This window comes from Haliaeetus albicilla, chromosome 6 (assembly GCF_947461875.1).
Source record: "Haliaeetus albicilla chromosome 6, bHalAlb1.1, whole genome shotgun sequence".
NCBI lineage: Eukaryota > Metazoa > Chordata > Aves > Accipitriformes > Accipitridae > Haliaeetus > Haliaeetus albicilla.
The window spans coordinates 41,243,769-41,260,963 of NC_091488.1; the positions used below are offsets into that span (position 1 = coordinate 41,243,769).

Below are 17,195 nucleotides of genomic sequence, written 5' to 3' on the forward strand. Positions count from 1 at the left end.
GCTGCCCGGCGGGAGGCGGCAGGTTTGTGGCGGTGCGGGGCGGCAGGCGCCCACTGGGGGGGGGAGGACGGACGGACACACGGACGGCGGCAGCCCCGGGGGGTGTGTGTGTGTGTTTGGGGGGGGGGGGAGAGCGCCGAGGGTGTGTGGGGGCGTGCTCGTGGGTCGGCGCTTTTGTGTCTCGTCTAAAATTGCGGGTAGTGTAACGCTCTACAGGTGGAGCAGGGAGGTGGGGGGAGGATCGTTTAAAAGCCCTTTAAATAATGCATGGGTATTTAATGTGATCATTTCATGCAAATCGTGAGCAGTACTTGTGTTACTGCCTCGTTAGCACGGTTCTGTTCCCTTGATCAATATGGATTGTGGCTGAGGCACATTTTTCCAGTGTGGTGTCTCTTTTTTTTAAGATCGCTAGTATTGGTCTCTGAGCTCTGCTAAATCCCAGAACCATTTCCTTTTTCTCTCTCCCTTTTTTTTTTTTTAGCCCTGTACACCTGAAGTGGACTTTGAAACTAGTTGCTTGCTTTGCCGACATAAGTTTTGTGATACTACTTTCACTTCCTAAATTTCCTTATGATCTGAGAAAACTTAAATATATCCCAGCAGCTGTGTGAATTTGCAGAGCAGGGCACAGGCATTGTAGAGAAAGAGAAGAGTAGCTCGTGGCAAGTCAAGGTAATACTGTTACTGTGCAAAAGCAACTGTTTTTCATGAAGGGGGCTCTGGTGGTGTTCCGGAGTGAGGACCTCCTGTCCCACCTTGGCAAAGTGGACAGTTGGCTGACCTAGACACCTCTGTCTCTAGTGACTGAAACACTAGCCTCTCACCATTTGTAAAGCACTCTCAGCATCCTGAGGAAACAAGTGTGTATCTATTAAGCAGTTTGTCCAAGATCAAAGAGGGAGTCCCTGGCTGTCTACTAGTTACTCATCTTGTGCCGCATTCAGTGAAATTCAAGAGGGAGCTACCTTGAAGATATCTGTGAAAACATTGGTGACACGTGAAGAAGCAAGTAGTGGCTACGAGTGTGTGTTTTCCTGAAATAACAATTTTTTTTCTCATGTCTGGTGTTATTGGTTGGACAGTGATGGACTGGGAACGTGGAGTAGACAGGAGTACAGTTCCTCAAAATGCTGAAATCCAATCTTGAAATGTGATACCTAAATGCTTTCAGTCCTTGTCAGAATTGAGGTTAAAGGCTGTGGCGTAATTCAAACTTCTTACTGTTTTACCTCCTGTGCCTTACTGTCCCATACCGTAGTTCTTGACTAGCTTGCTTTCTTTCAGAGGCTGACCAAGCAGGAATTCTGGCAGCTGGTGCACCAGAGCTATGGCTCTGAGCTGGGCCTGAACAGTGAGGAGATGGAGAGCTTCCACTCATCATCTGAGGACAACGGGCAGCCTCGGTAAGGGGAGGCTATAAAGCTTATTGAAATGTTCAGGGAGAAGCAGTGACCCTCTTCTTAGAAATTCTTTTTCCAAAGTGCTGCCGTAGCCTTACTAGAAAGGTTAAGCCTATAGTAAAAGGATACAAAGAACCAAACTGCATAAACTGAACGTGCATAAAAACTTAATTGTGTTCATTGCCTAAAATAGTAGGAGCACAGCTGAGGTCCCTTAGAGGAGGGAGATAGGAAGACCTTGTTCTCCCTGGATCTGCTTGGGGATATCAGCAGCATAGCTTAAATAGCAGCCTTTTCTCATGATGGTATCTAGTCAGGATCTGCATGCCCTTTGACAATATGGAAGGACTGAATGGAATGGAGCTATATATGGTGTTCAGACACTTTTTCTTCTCCTCTGTGGAGACTGAAACACTTGTTTTGCTTTGTTCTCCCAATGTCTGAGATCTTAGCTTATTTTTGTATTGTCCTCAGCTTGAATTAGGAAGCTGGAATAGATGTGGATTTTTTTAAATGGTTGCATTGATTTTTTGCAACAAATATGAACTAACTTACGAACTGTCGGTGTCAATCTAATAACAGGGCTTTAATTTTTGTATCTGTAAATAAGTATGGCCCTACAAAAGTGAACAATGTAATTTATGTCTGTTTTCAATGCTGTTATCTCAGTATGTTTGTTAGAAAAAAAATAATCTTAAGTTCAGTGCAAGCTTCAAAAGGTGTCCTATTAAATATTTCCTGGATTTTTTTTCCTGTAAAAAAATGCACTACTTTGCAACTCTGGAATAAGGGATGCAGGATAAAATTCTTGTCTCAAACTTTCTTAAAGCATTTTCCTTCCAAATTTGTTCTAAGCTATCTCTGTTTCCTCTCTTCCCACAGCACTTGTTTTCCCTCTGATTCACCAGTGCTTGGTTTTACTAACCTTATAGTCAGAAGCTGAATCTTCTGAGAGGTGGCTAGGTTGAGGAAAACGGCTTGAGAGATTAACGAGCTGGATGTGGGAAGAATGAGTTGGCAGTTTTTAATATTAGCTGAACATCCATGGTTTGAATGCAAAAATCACACATGAGAAGCTTTCTCAGATTTTTCAGCACTTGTATCTCCAAAGATGTCTTCCTTTTTGCTTTGGACAGATCCAGCGTTTGTGATGATTCTGGAGAAAGGGATGAAAAACTACCTAAAATGATTGCTTTAGTTCCGGAACCCACGCTTCAAACAGAAGGAGAGTCACTCAATAGACATGCGTTGCCAGGAGTAAGTGCTGACACAGCCTTTCTTGCTATTTGTAGCATATATGCTGAACTTGTATATCTGTAAGCATAGGATGCATGGGGATTGTAACTTCTAAAGAAGCCTTTGAGAATTCGTAATAGCGTAGGAGGTTTTCACATCAGAAATTTAATATGAATATCTTCAAGTTTCAAGAATGTTTCTTGCATTTGGAAAAATCTGAGGTGTACACAGTGTCTAGCACAGTTGCTGGGACCCCTGTGTGTAGTTGTAGTCCTAAAAGGTTACAGACACTTTCTTTTGATTAATAGAAGTACAATTTACCCCAAGGGAAAGACCTTGGAAAAGCAAATAAAGCACTAAAGCATTTCTTGTAAACTTCACTGGAGCTGGGTACCTAATTGCTGTTTCTGCTTTAGAAAATTTGAGGAGGAAAGGAAGGAGATGATTGTAATAGTTTTTACTACCATATAAATCTTCTGGCTTTTGTCACTTGCTAAAACTGATCTGGAGGTTCAGCAGGCTTTAAATAGTTTTGCCAAAATCCAAGTTAATGGCTAGAGACTCAGACCCAGCAAACAATACTGGTATTTGTCAGATATTAAAAGCTTAGTTAATGGGATAATGGGCGTCCCTCATGGAAATCCTAGCAGTATAAAACAAGAGTTTTGGAGAGCTGTAAGGGAGGCCTGGGAGGACTGGATGCTCCTGGAATCTGGGCTCTTTAGGATAACTAAAAATCTACCCGGGTAGCCTTGGTTTGGACTTGTAAGTCTTATTTGCACAAGAGCAAGCTATTTAAAAATAATTGCTCTGCCTGGAAAAAGAAGTGTTTTGTTCACCTACTGGGTGCCACTCCCACAGATCTCTTGCAGGTGCTAAATCTAATGGGGCATGTTGGTAAGGAGTAATGCCTAGGGATTTAGTTTGTATGCAAGGAAAAATGCTAGGATTCTCCCTTGAATAAACTGCCTTTTAAAAAGTCCTTTAATTATAGTGTAAAAGTGCAGTCTTGATAAATGCATAACTAAACTGTTTAGCTTACTGTTTCAGTGTAACTAAAATGCATAATGATTGTGTTCAGCTGTATGTGTCACTTGGTATTTCTCAAGAATGTCAATGCTCTCTCCACAGCCCCAGGATTACAGCATATTGTGTAGAAGCACAGAGGCAATAGGTGGAGGCAGAAGTGCTTAGAATGTATTTATCAAAAACCATGGTGCTGATGATACAAAACACAGTTAATCACCTTCCAAAGACTTGAGGGAAACAGGTTTAACCTCTCCTGTACTGCTCTGGTAGACAAGTCCCAAAGCTCTCTTCAGAGGAAGATCTGAACTAATGGAGGGGTTGGCTATAGTACTTAGCCTGTCTTGGAAAAAGTATTGACAATAGCTGTCCATAGTTGATTAAAGAAAGTCTGTGTGTAACATCAGTCATGGCTCATCTCCTTCTCTAAGTGCAGTTCATCTCAATGTGGGAACCACCTTACTACCTGTATTTTCAACCATCTTCTTCCCTCCCAAGGGGTGCCTTGTAGGGAGGCCTTCCAGTCCCAGAGCCCACTGTTCAGAGGTTAAAAAGCAGAAAAACCTTGCCATAGACAGAGCTTAGCAGTACTGGACTAGCTCAGGAGATAAATGTACATAAAGAAGAAATTATACGTCTTTAAATCCAGCTGACAGATCTTAAAGTTATTACTCTTCAGTGTAGAAAAACCAAACTCCCTGCCCCCAAACCCCAACACTAAAAACCCCAAGAAAGCTGTGTTTGAGTTGACCAGTTATTCCAAAAGCCACAGCATGAATCTGCTTTTCCCTGACATCATGAAAGGCTTTTTTTGTAGGAGCTGTTGCTCTTGTATTCTGTCTTGAGCCTGACTTCCCTGCTCTGCTCATGGCATAGTGGGCTGCTCTTATGCTGCTGGTGGGAGCTCCACTTGTTCACCAGATCCCTAATCATCATCAAAATGCTATGAGAGTTCCTTGGATTTCTTCTGGATCTGTGTATCAGTTTTTAGATTGTTTTACCACAATTAGCTCCTTTCTGACTTCTATCTGTATTGGCAGAATATTTTGATGCAGAAATGTTGGTTCTGTCTTAGTTGCTGTTGTGTGACTGAGTAACTTCTGGCATGGTAGCTCCTTTCAATAGGAGCATTTCTTAATTGATCTGCTTTGATTTGCTTTTCTGATGTGCAGTCTTCCTTTTTTTTTTTTTTTTTTTTTTTTTTTTTGTCCTTGAGGGAGTATTTTTGCCTGCTTATACTGCAGTCAAATTCATGCCTTTCTCAGTTTTACAGCCACCCACCTTCTGTTAATGGCCCTCAGTTGCACAAAAAAGTAGATGATCTTTATTTTGAAAAAAGCCAAGAAGTACAGGAAGTACAGGATGACTATTCAAGTAGTGCATGCTCTTGGTTTTTTGAGTCAGTGCTGAATAATCTTTAGGAATGATGCTATTGCAGATGAATCGGAACTACTCAGTTGAGGAGGCCTGATCTTATTTATTATGGTCCGTGTACTACTGCATATGGCGGGCTGTACTACTGTTGATCCCAGCTGTTCCACTGGAGGCAATGGGAGCTTTGAGGAGAGGTTTAGAATGAAAACTATGATTCAAAGCTCGTAGCCAAGTTTTTTGGGTGGCATTTTGAGATGTACGAACCTTGTGCATACAGTTTCACTAGAAATTACTTCTTGAAGTGTGCAATGGCATGTAAGTTTAGCCACCAGTTATTATGGTTTAGGGTTAAGAGCTGCATCATTGATTCAGTGACTGATGTTTTGGGGGATTTCCTGCTTATGTGTTAGAGATGGCAAATGATACTCCATTGCTTTGTTTCTGAGAAGTAACATCTTATAGGTAGGATGGGTCTAGACAGTGTTTTAAAACTTTTTTTTTTCCAGAGGATAATGGAGACCTGCAGAATAAGAACACCTTTCAAATGTGTAATTGGGATGATCTAATCTTGCTGAAAAAGGGAGGCTCTGCCTATTTTCATTGTGCTTCTCCTCAAGATTGTTGGACCCCTTGCTAAACTGGCAGGAAAAAACTAACCTGATCAATAAAAAGTAAATAATCTGTGTTAGGTTAATGAATTTATAAATGCTAGCATTGATGCAGGGAAGAGGACCAAACCATGCAGGTGGGTGCAAGGTGACTGGATGGGGAGTAAACTGTCCCTTTTAAGGCAGCTCTTGATATAACAGTACAGATGAGTAAGTCTGTCCCTTGTTACCAGGGTAAAGTGAAAGTTTGAAATAAAGAGGAATGGAAGTTGGCTGGTGTAGGGGAACAAGTGAGACATTAGTGCTTGACTCTGTGGTAATTGAGCAGATAAAACTTGTGGGCTTTCTTCTTTGAAAGTAACTTTCTCTCTCTCTTTTTTTTTTTTTTTTTTAATGGTCTGTGATTACTGATGCATTTTTTTCTCTTGGTTGTTTAAGGTGGAGGAGTCCCCAAGTGAGAAGCAAGTAAAGAAGAGCCCTCTTCCATCTTCAGAAAGAAAACCTGTTAAGCTAGTCAGGAGCAGGTCTTTAGAAAAGTCCTTGGACCTGAATGAGAATGAAAATCTTCCAGAGAAGAGCAGTGCCTCAGATAGTGAAGAAGGTAAATCTCTTAACAGTTGGGATCTGTAAGACAACCTGACTCTGGTGTTCCCTCTCACTTGTGGAGCAAGTTAGAGAACTTTCTGATCTTATGAAACTTTTTTGCTCATTTGTTTCACAGAAATGCAGCAAAAAAGGTCTTTGTATCTTACTTAGTTTCTGAGGAGAAAAAAGAAAGTTGTTGTTGGGGGTGCTTAGAACAGTAACAAGTGGTTTTGCTTTTTTTCCCTCTGGTGGGTGAAGTGTTGCTAACAGCTTAAACTTAAAAAACAAAGTTTCTTGACAATGTGGTGGTGTTTGTTCACTTTCAATGCTCTCACAGGTATTTCAAATATTTTTCTTTGCTTTTGTTCTCCCTTCTTGGGAACTGAGGTGAAACATTTCAGACTGTTCCCCAGTTTCTGCAAGTTTGCCCCACCCTCCCCACCTCCCTTTCTTTACACTTATACTTTCTTAAGGCATATGGGCTTCGATGTTATTGATGGATTAAACTGAGGAATTCACTGAAAGTCCAGGCAAGACAACTTCCCAGCTTTCAGGAGTGTATTGTGCATATTCTGAATCTGTTCTGAACAGGAAAAATCTTAACATGTATTTTGGAGCAGATTACACTTTGTGTGCCAACAGAGTTAGTATATTAATGGATCCTAATATACCATCATCATAACTCATACCTCATTATCCAGTACAAGATGAGAAGAAACATGGATATCACAGTAGTGTAGAGATTGTAACTTGGCTATTACGTGCTTCCTTTCCTCTTCTCACCACAGGAGAGAAAAGCATAGCTGTATGTCTCATAGTGGTTTTGGTATAAGCATTTTTGCTGTGTCCTGGGGAGAGAGTAAGGCCAGAGAGTGCCTTCTACCCGGGCTGGGTGGCAGTGAGACTTCTGCTGAGGTCTGTGGGTGCTTGTTCTGTGGTCCCACAGTAGCCCCTGACAAGTTCTTGCTCTCTAGGGTGAGCTTTTCACTTACCGTGCCAAAGGGCTGTAGCTGTTCAAACAGCTCACTGAAATTGTGGTGGATGTTGTGTTAAATATCTCCATCTTGGATTCTGTAAATTGTGCACAACCTGGATTGGTTCCAAAGGTGTATGGTGGTGTGCAAATGAAAGACAGAAAATCTCAACAATAGCAGTGTGCTTAGTAGCAACTGAATTACTTCTTTCATATGCAAAGAGATAACTTACTTTTATCACCTGTTGGCAGGAATAGAACAGTTCAGTTAATTGAGGGCAGTTCTTAATCTGGCTGAGAAACTTTGCCTCTCATCCTTTCAAACACAGTTGACAACTGAAGTTGCTTGCAGATGTCATTATGTTGGGATCACTGAGGCGTCCAGGAAAGCTTTCAAAGTCATGGATTGAATTGTCTGCCTGCAAGTTGTGATTGTTGCCTGAGGATATACTTTATATTCAACTAACTTTCTTTTGCTCACCCATACTGCCTTGGTGTTTGCTTGAGTTCAGATTCAACCAGATGCATGTCAGGTGGTACCATTTTTGTGAATATACCTACTTGAACAGACTGCTGTTTATGCCATACTCCTACACACTTAATAAGCTTCACAAATTAATTATTTACTCCATCACAGGTGTGTCTTTTAGAGCAGCAGAAAGTTTTGGCCTTCGGATGTTTTAGATATCTTGCAGTTTTCCTATCCTCTTAGTACCACATCTCTCTTCTGTCTCTGGATTTTATTTTTGATGGCAAAGGTCTCCAGTGAAACTGACTGAGAATAGTCCTGTTGTCTTTCATGCTGCTGTTTGTCTAAACGATAGCAGTAAATACTCCCTGCCTGGGTGATGTTGAGTAAATACAGCATATTAAACTGGAGATGTCTCTTTAATAAAAAGAGAACTGTCTTCATGCTACTTTTCTTATTTCTTTTCCCTCCCCCAAGACTAGTCTTTTTTTACTCAGAGCAGGATTTTCTAGTCCCACAACATGAATCTTTTCTCTCAGATTCCCTTCTCCATGCTTAAAATTTTTTTTCTTCTGTTTCTGTCTGTTTTCTATTGCATTTGCCCTAAGCTCTTACAAGGTGAATTCTTTCATGCAAATGAAACTAGCTTTCCTACATGGCAAAGGTTTACCCATGCGATTAATTTCTCTTGTGTCCTCTGGCTCATACTCAGGCTGCCCATGGAGGTGTCCTGGCAAATAAGGTGAGGGGCAAGCTCAAGATTGTTGTTCTCCAACTCCAGGTCCACCTGACACCCAAAGCTGGAATGCCAGAGCCTTAGCAACACTAGTTCCCTTGCCCTAAGCAATTCTCACATTGCTTACTTGGGGGATGGGGGGTATGTGTCTCACTATGTACCACTGGCCTATTGACCTGCGTCTTGGTGCTTTTGTTCGGTTTCATAAATTGGAGTATAAATCTTGAGCCATGACAAACTTTTGGCTAAGTTAAAAATTAATATCTGCGGTCTTGATTCTAAATGTGAGAAAACAAATTTTAGTTCAAGCACAGAATATGTATTTCCAAAATAATAGAGGCAGGAGATTTTGAATTTCCTCAACTGATTTTTGTATGTAGGTTTTTGTGGTTTGTTTTTTGTTGTTTTTTTTTCAATGACAATGTTCAGCAGCATAAAATACTTCAAAGAAAGAAGGGGGAAGCAGGAAATTGGAAAACAGCCTTTTCTGTATATGGGGACATCATAAATTCCTGATGTCCTTGCATAACTTGACAGCCTTTTTGTATTCTTTCTATCTGTACCAATAACCACCTTAAACATGTTATCTGCAGGAGAGTATAACAGCTTGCACTGTAGTGCTGTGAGATGGGCTTGACTTTTCTTGCAGATAGGGATATATGGGGCAGAAAATGAAATACAGGGTGACTGAAACTAGTTCAGCCCTGGTTTGGTTGGGTTTCCCGTCCCCCCCCCCAGATTTGAAATTTTGGATATACAGTATATGTAAGGAAGAGTAGCCCTGTTATCTTGTTGGCATTTTAATCAAAATACCAAAAGCACCTATTCTGTTGAACATATAACTATCAATTATTTGTTGCTTTGGGGTTTGGAGGATATATGTCTGAGTTATCTAAAAGCAAAAGGAATAAGTCTTTTTTATCTTGTGAACTGGAAGAAGCTAGCATTGTCACAGTACTTAGTACCTCCCCAACTTAATTTTGTACTTGGTCTTTTAAAGTATAGGAGAGCTCTTTGATAATGGTTAATTTAATATTGGTGATGCAGTCTTTAAATAGATGGTGTCTGGAACATGTTCACTCTAGGAACTGGTTTTATTGGCTTGATTTCAGGTGTATCTGGTCAAAGGCTCCTACCTCCATATTCTTCATGCAGTGTGCAATTTTTCCTCATCCCTCGCAGCATAGAAATCCTCAACAGTGCCAAGATTTGCATATATACTTTTTTTTTTTCTCCTGATCCTCCCCCAACTCTGTGGAGTGGAAAAATCAGCCGTCTTATTAATTTGTTTGATAGCCTCTGCTCTTATCAGTTCAGCTTTCTTAATTTGCTTGTGGTGTGTGTTTAGCGTCAAGCAGTTGGTTGTTAATGGGAATTTTAAGAACAATTTTTTTCCTCCCTCCTTCCCCCCCTCCAGTTTTGTCTCTTATTTTTTTTGCACTTCAGATGTTTTCGAACCTCTGCAATCACTGCTGCATGATAGTATTATATTCAAACATTATTTCACAGCTTGCTTTTCAGTGATGAAAATGACCTTATGAAGTGCAAGGCAATAGTGGGGGAGGGAACAGACTTGCTGTCTTCAGGCTGAACCAGGACACTCTGGGTAATATGTTTACTTTTGGGTCCCTAGGGATCCTAACCTAAAGTCAGAATAATCTCCTGTTCTCTTATCAGACAATAGCTCCAATTCATCTATAAAAGTATTCAGGCTGAGAGAGTTAGTGGTTAATTGCATACTGCTGAGCAGTTAGAACAGCATTAAAAGTGAAGGAGTTAAACTGCTATCTAGATACCTGCACAAAACGCTTTGTTCATAAACAGTATTTCTAAGCCAGTCCTAGGTAGAATGCTTGTTGCTCTAGTATGGAGATAAACAAAAGGCAGGTAGGTTTACCTGTGAGTTAAAAGAAAACAGTAGACAAACATGCATATTCATTTGTAGCATTCATACATGCATGCACCTTCCAGACCTATTGCCTGAAAGACTTCCAGGCTTTCTGGAAAATAGCTGTTAGAATCCTGGCATCTAAAGTGACTGATGGGCCTAATATATCAAGCCAGTTTCAGCTTGGATTTTCTGAAAATACTGCTTTATGTCGTAACACCATTTGTTAGAATTTTGTTTGTTTGTTCCAAGAGCTGAAAGGGGTTGTAAGTAAAAACATATTTCTCAATAGATACTTTCATGCACTTGGCACTTCATGGACTGTTAGTAGAGACATGACTAGATTATATAGGTAAATCAACTAAAAGGAAATTTTGTATAGACCCGTGGATGCTCTTGCTTAAGACTTGGTACAAGGAGGACAGACTTCATGCTTGAAGAGTAAAATATCTCAGTAGCAAGATCTGCACCTTAAGGTAATAACTCATGGGCTTTGTGCATGTAAGTTGCTGTGGCTTACCAAATTACCTGGCATCAGCAGAAACATAGTATCTGTCCTCAGGCCTTTCAGGGGAACATGAAGTTGCATTGTTCAGCTAAGCCTCAATGGGGCAAAGGTAACTTGTATTACCTTGCATTTGCTAAGATGTATATACAAATAGCTGTCAAAGCTTATCTGATGCATGGTGACTTGATTGTGTGTCTGGGCCTTTGTATTTTTTTTTTTTTTTAAGTGGTAGCAGATTCCTTGGGCATGTCAAGGTCCAGCTGAGAAAGACTCAACCAGAGTAACCAGGTTTGAATTACGTGGTACCTGACTCCATGCATGTTAGCTGATGTGCAGTAGGCAAAGGGGATGTCAACAACCCTATGTAAAGTTTCCTCTCTTAGCAGAAGAGAGGAAGTGGGGAGCGCACTCTGAAAGAGGTCTGTAATGTTGAGGTCTTGTTAGCAGAGGTCAAACTTACAGTTCACTCGGACTGCATTTTGCTAGAATTAGGTTCAGCTCTGAGAGGAAATATAGCGAACATAAGCTGAAAACCCAGGCTGAATTTCTGGCTTCCCACAGAATGCTTCAGCACAGCCGAATCTGTATTATAGCCTGTAATGACTGCATATTGGCTGATTAAATAGGCCTCTTAAAATGTGTGCTTGCTTTCTGTCCCACCTTGCAATTGTATAGACTTAAAATTGCATAAGCAGAACATGGCATGGGAAGGAAGTCCATCTCTTGTGCAAGCACAAAAATGTGGCCTTCATGCTTCACTTTTGGGGTCCTACATTGAAGCCTGCCTAAGTCAAAGAAAACTTTTCTGGAGGCAGATGTATAACAGCGACCTTCTAGCAGACTAGAAGCAGCACTAGAGCAGAAGTCTGTTCAGAGTCAGAATTGGATTTTGTTGGGGACTGTTGTGGTGTTTAGTTGCTGCATTTGCATTTTTCAATACTGACTGCTACCAAGCAGTAATGTTTTAAGTGTTGTAACCTTAGCCTATAGGCAGCTTGTGAACTATAGCTTGATATTTAGGCTACCTTTGCATTGGTGGCTGGCACTGACCTTTGCTAGCTCTAAGCATTTATTTGCATCAGTTGAAAGGTTAGGCATCCTGACTTCTGTCTTGCTTCCACAAGATTTGCTTTCAGGCTTTTTGTTTCGTTTTAGTAATGTGTGGGGGTGGGGTTTTTGTTTGGTTTTGGTAATTACAGTTTAGGATGGACTTTTTTCTAAAGCATAAGCAGATTGAGTTGGGGTTAGCAGAAGAAACTGCTTGCCCTCCAGGATTATAATTCCATCCCTTATCTCTTGCAAGAGTGGCTGAGACAACCACAAAGCTGAGTCATGCCAGCAACCAACAAGAAGCAGAAATAGCAAAGGTCAGTGCTGCAGCTACAGAGTGCTACTGGGGCGCTTGTTGGTGGTTTTGAAATAGGGGATGGCATCCAGCATCTTGGTGCACTTTTCAGGACTGCAAAATGGAGCAGGGTACCTCTTGTGTTCCTCTTATAAATAGGTATGGAGGGAGGAACAGTTTGAGGAACTGTTTGGGAGTCTACCTGGTCTCTTAGACTGTGGACACTACCAGCATTACAGATGTTAAAAGCAGAATTCTCAAACTAGCCACCAGTATGAAGAAAGCTAGTATGGTTTTACTGTCCTGCTTGCTATGCATGTGTCCTTTGTACAATAGGCAAACATATTAATGAAGAATATGCTAACTTTTTGTCTTCCCCGATGTTTCCTGTAGGATTAGTAGAATACTGAAGGCAAAACTAAAGGGGTGGCACCTTGTGATGTTGATTTATCGATTTATGTTTGCACAGGGAAATAGCAGGCTGAGGGCTGGGGGTGTTGAAAATCAATTCTGGACTTTGCTCCTGAAGACAACCTACCCACCAAATCATGTGCTGCTATCTTTACTGGGTTTCTGAGAGTGAGAAACAAATGCTGATGCAAGCTTGGGAGGGATTTGAGCTGTAATGAAGCTTAGAATATTATAAAGTTTCTTCATAATACTGTTCTTTTCTTAACCTGATTTCTCTGCCTTTCCTTAGCAGTGAAGGAGACTGTGTCTGAGAATGATCTCTATGGGAGACTTTTTATAAACAGAGTTTTCCACATCACTGCAGACAAGATGTTTGAAATCCTCTTCACTAATTCTCACTTCATGCAGAGGTTTCTCAATTCCAGGAGTATAGTAGGTAATAGACTCTTCTCCCTTCTGTCCGTGTTGCAAACTATGCTGAAAATTTCAACCTCTGAGAAATGTTAAATAGGGCTAAGTTGAATTTTAAGTTTCTCCTTGCTTTAAAAGAATTTTGAAGCGTTAAAGTTTCACTGTGAGAGAGGGTATTTAAAACTAGCCTGTTGTTTCTGTAGATCAGTCACATTTCAGAGTAAAAACCTCATTTCAGTGCACCACAAAACTGCACCTTAATGCCTGAATTTTGCGAAGGCTTTTAAGTTGATGCATTCTGTGGGGTAGTGAAATGTGTATGGCTGGCACACAGGCAAAATCATTGCATCCTCCTAAATGATACTCACAGGCTTTAATTTTCTGGATGAGTAAATTTTATTCACCGAGATCATAAGAACAGAAAATTAAGTCAAAAGGGGTAGTATTTATTCAGTGTCAGCTTGGAAGGCAAAGTGGCAAAAGCATTTGATAATGCTAAGTGAATCTCTTCAACTTTAAGCAGATGGGAAATGACATATTCTCATTTCATTGCTTACTCTTCTCCCCACCCTCAGGTCTCTTTCAGTAGACTCAAGTTCAGCTACATAGTGCCTCACCTTTGTTCATCAGTGAACTACAATTTTCCCTTTTCCTGCAAAACCCACAACCATCTGGAATCAGTTCTCCCCCCCCCCGCCGTTCCTAAACTCTTAAGATATGAAAGGGCAGAGATAAATGCCTTTTAGGTAATCTGCATGTGATATTTTGTGTAATTTCTCATCTAGATGCTGTATCAACCCCTTGGAATAGAGATTCCAGTGGCAATCAGTTGAGGACTTTGACATACACTGTAACGATTAACAATCCACTTTGTGGGAAGTTCACGACTGCAACTGAAAAGCAGGTAACTGTGTGCGTGTGTGTGTCTGTCCAGTGCCCTTTAAAGCAAGGGAGAGGTCAACTCTATGGTCTGTCAGAGATCTGACCATGGATTAGAGTTCAGTGAGCTGAATGTGGAACTGCAGTTTAAACGTAGCATCTCTAAGGGTAGGTTGCTGCCCCTCCTACCATTAGTGAGCAAATGCTGATGAAATCAGAGAGGCTTTCTACCTTTACAGATGGCTGTAAACTTCTCCTACAAAGTCTGTGGGGAAAAGTATTAACGTCTCTTATGAATTGGGGGGTGAAAAGGTGCAATTAAATGCTTTCAGTGTCCACTTCTGGGCTCCCCTGTGCGAGGGAGAGATAGAAAGAGTCCAGTGAAGGGTCACTAAGATGATTAAGGGACTGGAGCATCTCATATGAGAAATGCTGAGAGCTGGGACTGTTCAGCCTGAAGAGAAGGCTCAGGGGGGATCTTACAATGTATGTAAGTATCTGAAGGGAGGGTGCAAAGAAGACTGAGTCAGGCTTTCACCACCAAAGGCCACACCTTTCAGTGGTGCCCAGTGACAGGACCAGAGGTGATGGGCACAAACTGAAATACAGATGGTTCACCCTGCACATCACAAAACACTTTTTCACTATGAGGGTGATAGACCACTGGAACAGGTTGTCCATAAAGGTTGTGGCGTCTCCTTCCTTGGAGATATGGGAAAGCCATCTGGACATGGTCCTGGGAAACCAGCTCTAGGTGGCCCTTCTTGAGCAGTGTTCTTGGACAAAATGACCACCAGAGATGCCTTCCAATCTCAACCACTCTGTAATTCTGCTTTGGGAAAGGTCTCATAGGTCAGTCTCAAAAAAGGGCTGTGGTCATGAGTCAGTGGCCAGCCTTGCATCTGGTACTTGAAGTGGCAGTGGGGAAGTACTGCAGCTGCCTATGTTGGCTCTAGTGGGAGGCATCTTCTCTTTCCCCACCTCATCTACACTTGCCATTCTGAACTGGTTTTTACTGTGGTTGTTCAGGCTTTCTCCCTACTGTAGTTCACTTGGAGTCGGTTGATCTAGCCTAAGGAATTCAGGCTGGAAGGAGAAAAAAAAAGTAAAACAAATCAGGTACCATGAATATATTTTTTTTTTTATGGTAGATCCTGCATAAGCAGAGCCAGAAAGGTCAGTCTTATCAGGTGGATGCTGAGGTACTGACCCATGATGTCCCCTACCATGATTATTTCTACACTGTGAACAGATATTGCATCAGCCGCACATCCAGTCACAAGTGTCGATTACGGTGAGCCTGAGTGGTCCACAGTGGGAGGGGAGAAGCCAAGGCAAGTATGTTATGGGTTAATGAAGTGTGCTTGTCAAAAGATCTGCCAATAGCATAGAGAAGGTCAGTTTCTCTCTTCTGAAAAATAAGCTTGGTTTATCTTGTCACATGTATGCTGTATTTGGATCTCATTAACTCACTGAGAAATGAACTCTTATGCTGACTCTGAGGTACAGAACTCATCTCCAAGACTGAACTGGGTTCTGACCAGTTGTGCGTTTTCAAGTGCAGCTGTGTTAGTGGGATAAATTGGAACTACTTGAGATGTTTTATTACAAAGTTTCCCGGATATCCTTGCTAAGGGCCTGCAGAGGAGGATGGTTTCATAGGAAGGTGCAGGGAAGATAGAACGTATCTACTTTTGCAGGGAAGGTACTCAAGCGAATCAGACTTCATTATTAAACTCTACCTAGATAGGGGAGTCTTAGAAGGCACTTCCCTTTCCTCTCCCATTTGTTGAAAATGCCTGAAGTGATCAAGTTCCATGTTCAGTGCATTTGTGTGACTTTCTGACTATGTAATCCTTGGTAGTTTTTGTGCTGTCTTTAGTAAGACCTTTCAACTCAATCTTCATCAGTACCCAGGAAAGGTAAGCAAGCCTGGATTTATTATTCAGCTATAAAAGTGCTAAAGACGCCCTCTCTACTGGGAGGAGGAGAAGGGAAGAAAGGTCCTTGCACAACTCTTCTAGATGATTTTTTTTTGAGTCATTCTTCCTCTTTGAGAGCTATATTTGTTTTATCTGAGACACATGGCAGCCATAGGGTAAGAGCAAAAACCTAGGCTTCAATATGGTGCACAGAGCATGCATGTATAGAACAGAAGGTGCATAGTGGTATTACAGCTGGCTTTATTATAGTGCATTTAAAATGGCTCAGAAACTCTATTTGAAAGTTGCTGTTTTGTTAGACTAGAAACACAGTGGGCTTACATTGATTTTGATGATTATTTGAAAATATTGAAAAAAAGTATATTCTAGGACAGTCAGTGTTCTTGAATTAAACAAATCAAAATTAATGGGATTCATTCAGTTGTTAAAGCAGCCCTCTGAAGGATTCTACTCCAATTAATTTCTATTCTGGAAGCATTATTGATTAGCTTGACCTGGGGAAGGCAAGGCAGGAATGTTACTTTCTCTCTGTCATGCTCACAGAAAGACAGATTTTAATTTCTGTCTGCTTGGAGTAGGATCTGAGCACTTGGTGTATGAGTGGTGATAATGAATTTCACCTGCTGCCATTGCAGTGCCCACGTAATACATCATGTGTACACATACAGAGTAAAAAGCAGGACTTTATGATCTGAAAGCCTGAAGCCTGTTTTAAATGTATGTTAAAATGAGAACACTTCAGAGGAGAGAATTTCTCTGCTAGCCTGAGTCTGAAGGAAAACACTTCAAAATGTTTCCCATAATTTGGACACTCAGATTTCCTGAGGCTTTAGCTAGATATGTTGTCTTTGCTACTGTCTGTCTCTTGCCTTGCTTCAGAGTTAAGTGCTGCCCAGGTAGAATGCCAAGGCAGTTCCATTTGATATTTCAGATTATGGACATATGCTAGAGGCCTGCTTCTGATAAGAGATTTCTGCTATCACTGTGCTACCTAGAAGAGCACTCTTTCACTATTGCATTCTGTTTATTAGAGTTTCTGCAGAAGTGAAGTACAAAAAACAGCCTTGGGGCCTTGTCAAGTCCGTAATCGAGAAGAATACCTGGGGAGGAATACAGGAAAACTTCAAACAACTTGGTGAGGCATTTTCTTCTTTGTGCTGGAGTAAGGAGGCTATCTTTCCTATGTATGTTTCCACGTCTGTCAAACTTGATTCCTTAAATAATGGTTTGAAAAGAAGGCAACACCAAAGGAATCTCAGAGTCAGAAGTTCCTGTCATCAATATATCTGCCAATTCCAGGGTATAAAAGAAGCCTCGTAGCTTAATGCTAACAAGGAGCTCTTGTATACCTTGTCATAATTGCTTTCTGAAGGAAACATGAGGAGCAGCAGGAAGGCTGT

General features: G+C 41.2%; 1 protein-coding gene across 1 annotated transcript in view; it reads left to right on the forward strand.

The window, feature by feature from the left end:
- Window positions 1–17,195, forward strand: part of GRAMD1C (GRAM domain containing 1C) — a 54,228-nt gene that overhangs the window by 31,266 nt on the left and 5,767 nt on the right. The window contains 7 exon segments of the mRNA XM_069785777.1: window positions 1,288–1,406; window positions 2,540–2,660; window positions 6,086–6,248; window positions 12,852–12,998; window positions 13,759–13,877; window positions 15,004–15,146; window positions 16,827–16,930. Coding sequence (XP_069641878.1) covers window positions 1,288–1,406; window positions 2,540–2,660; window positions 6,086–6,248; window positions 12,852–12,998; window positions 13,759–13,877; window positions 15,004–15,146; window positions 16,827–16,930 — 916 coding nt within the window.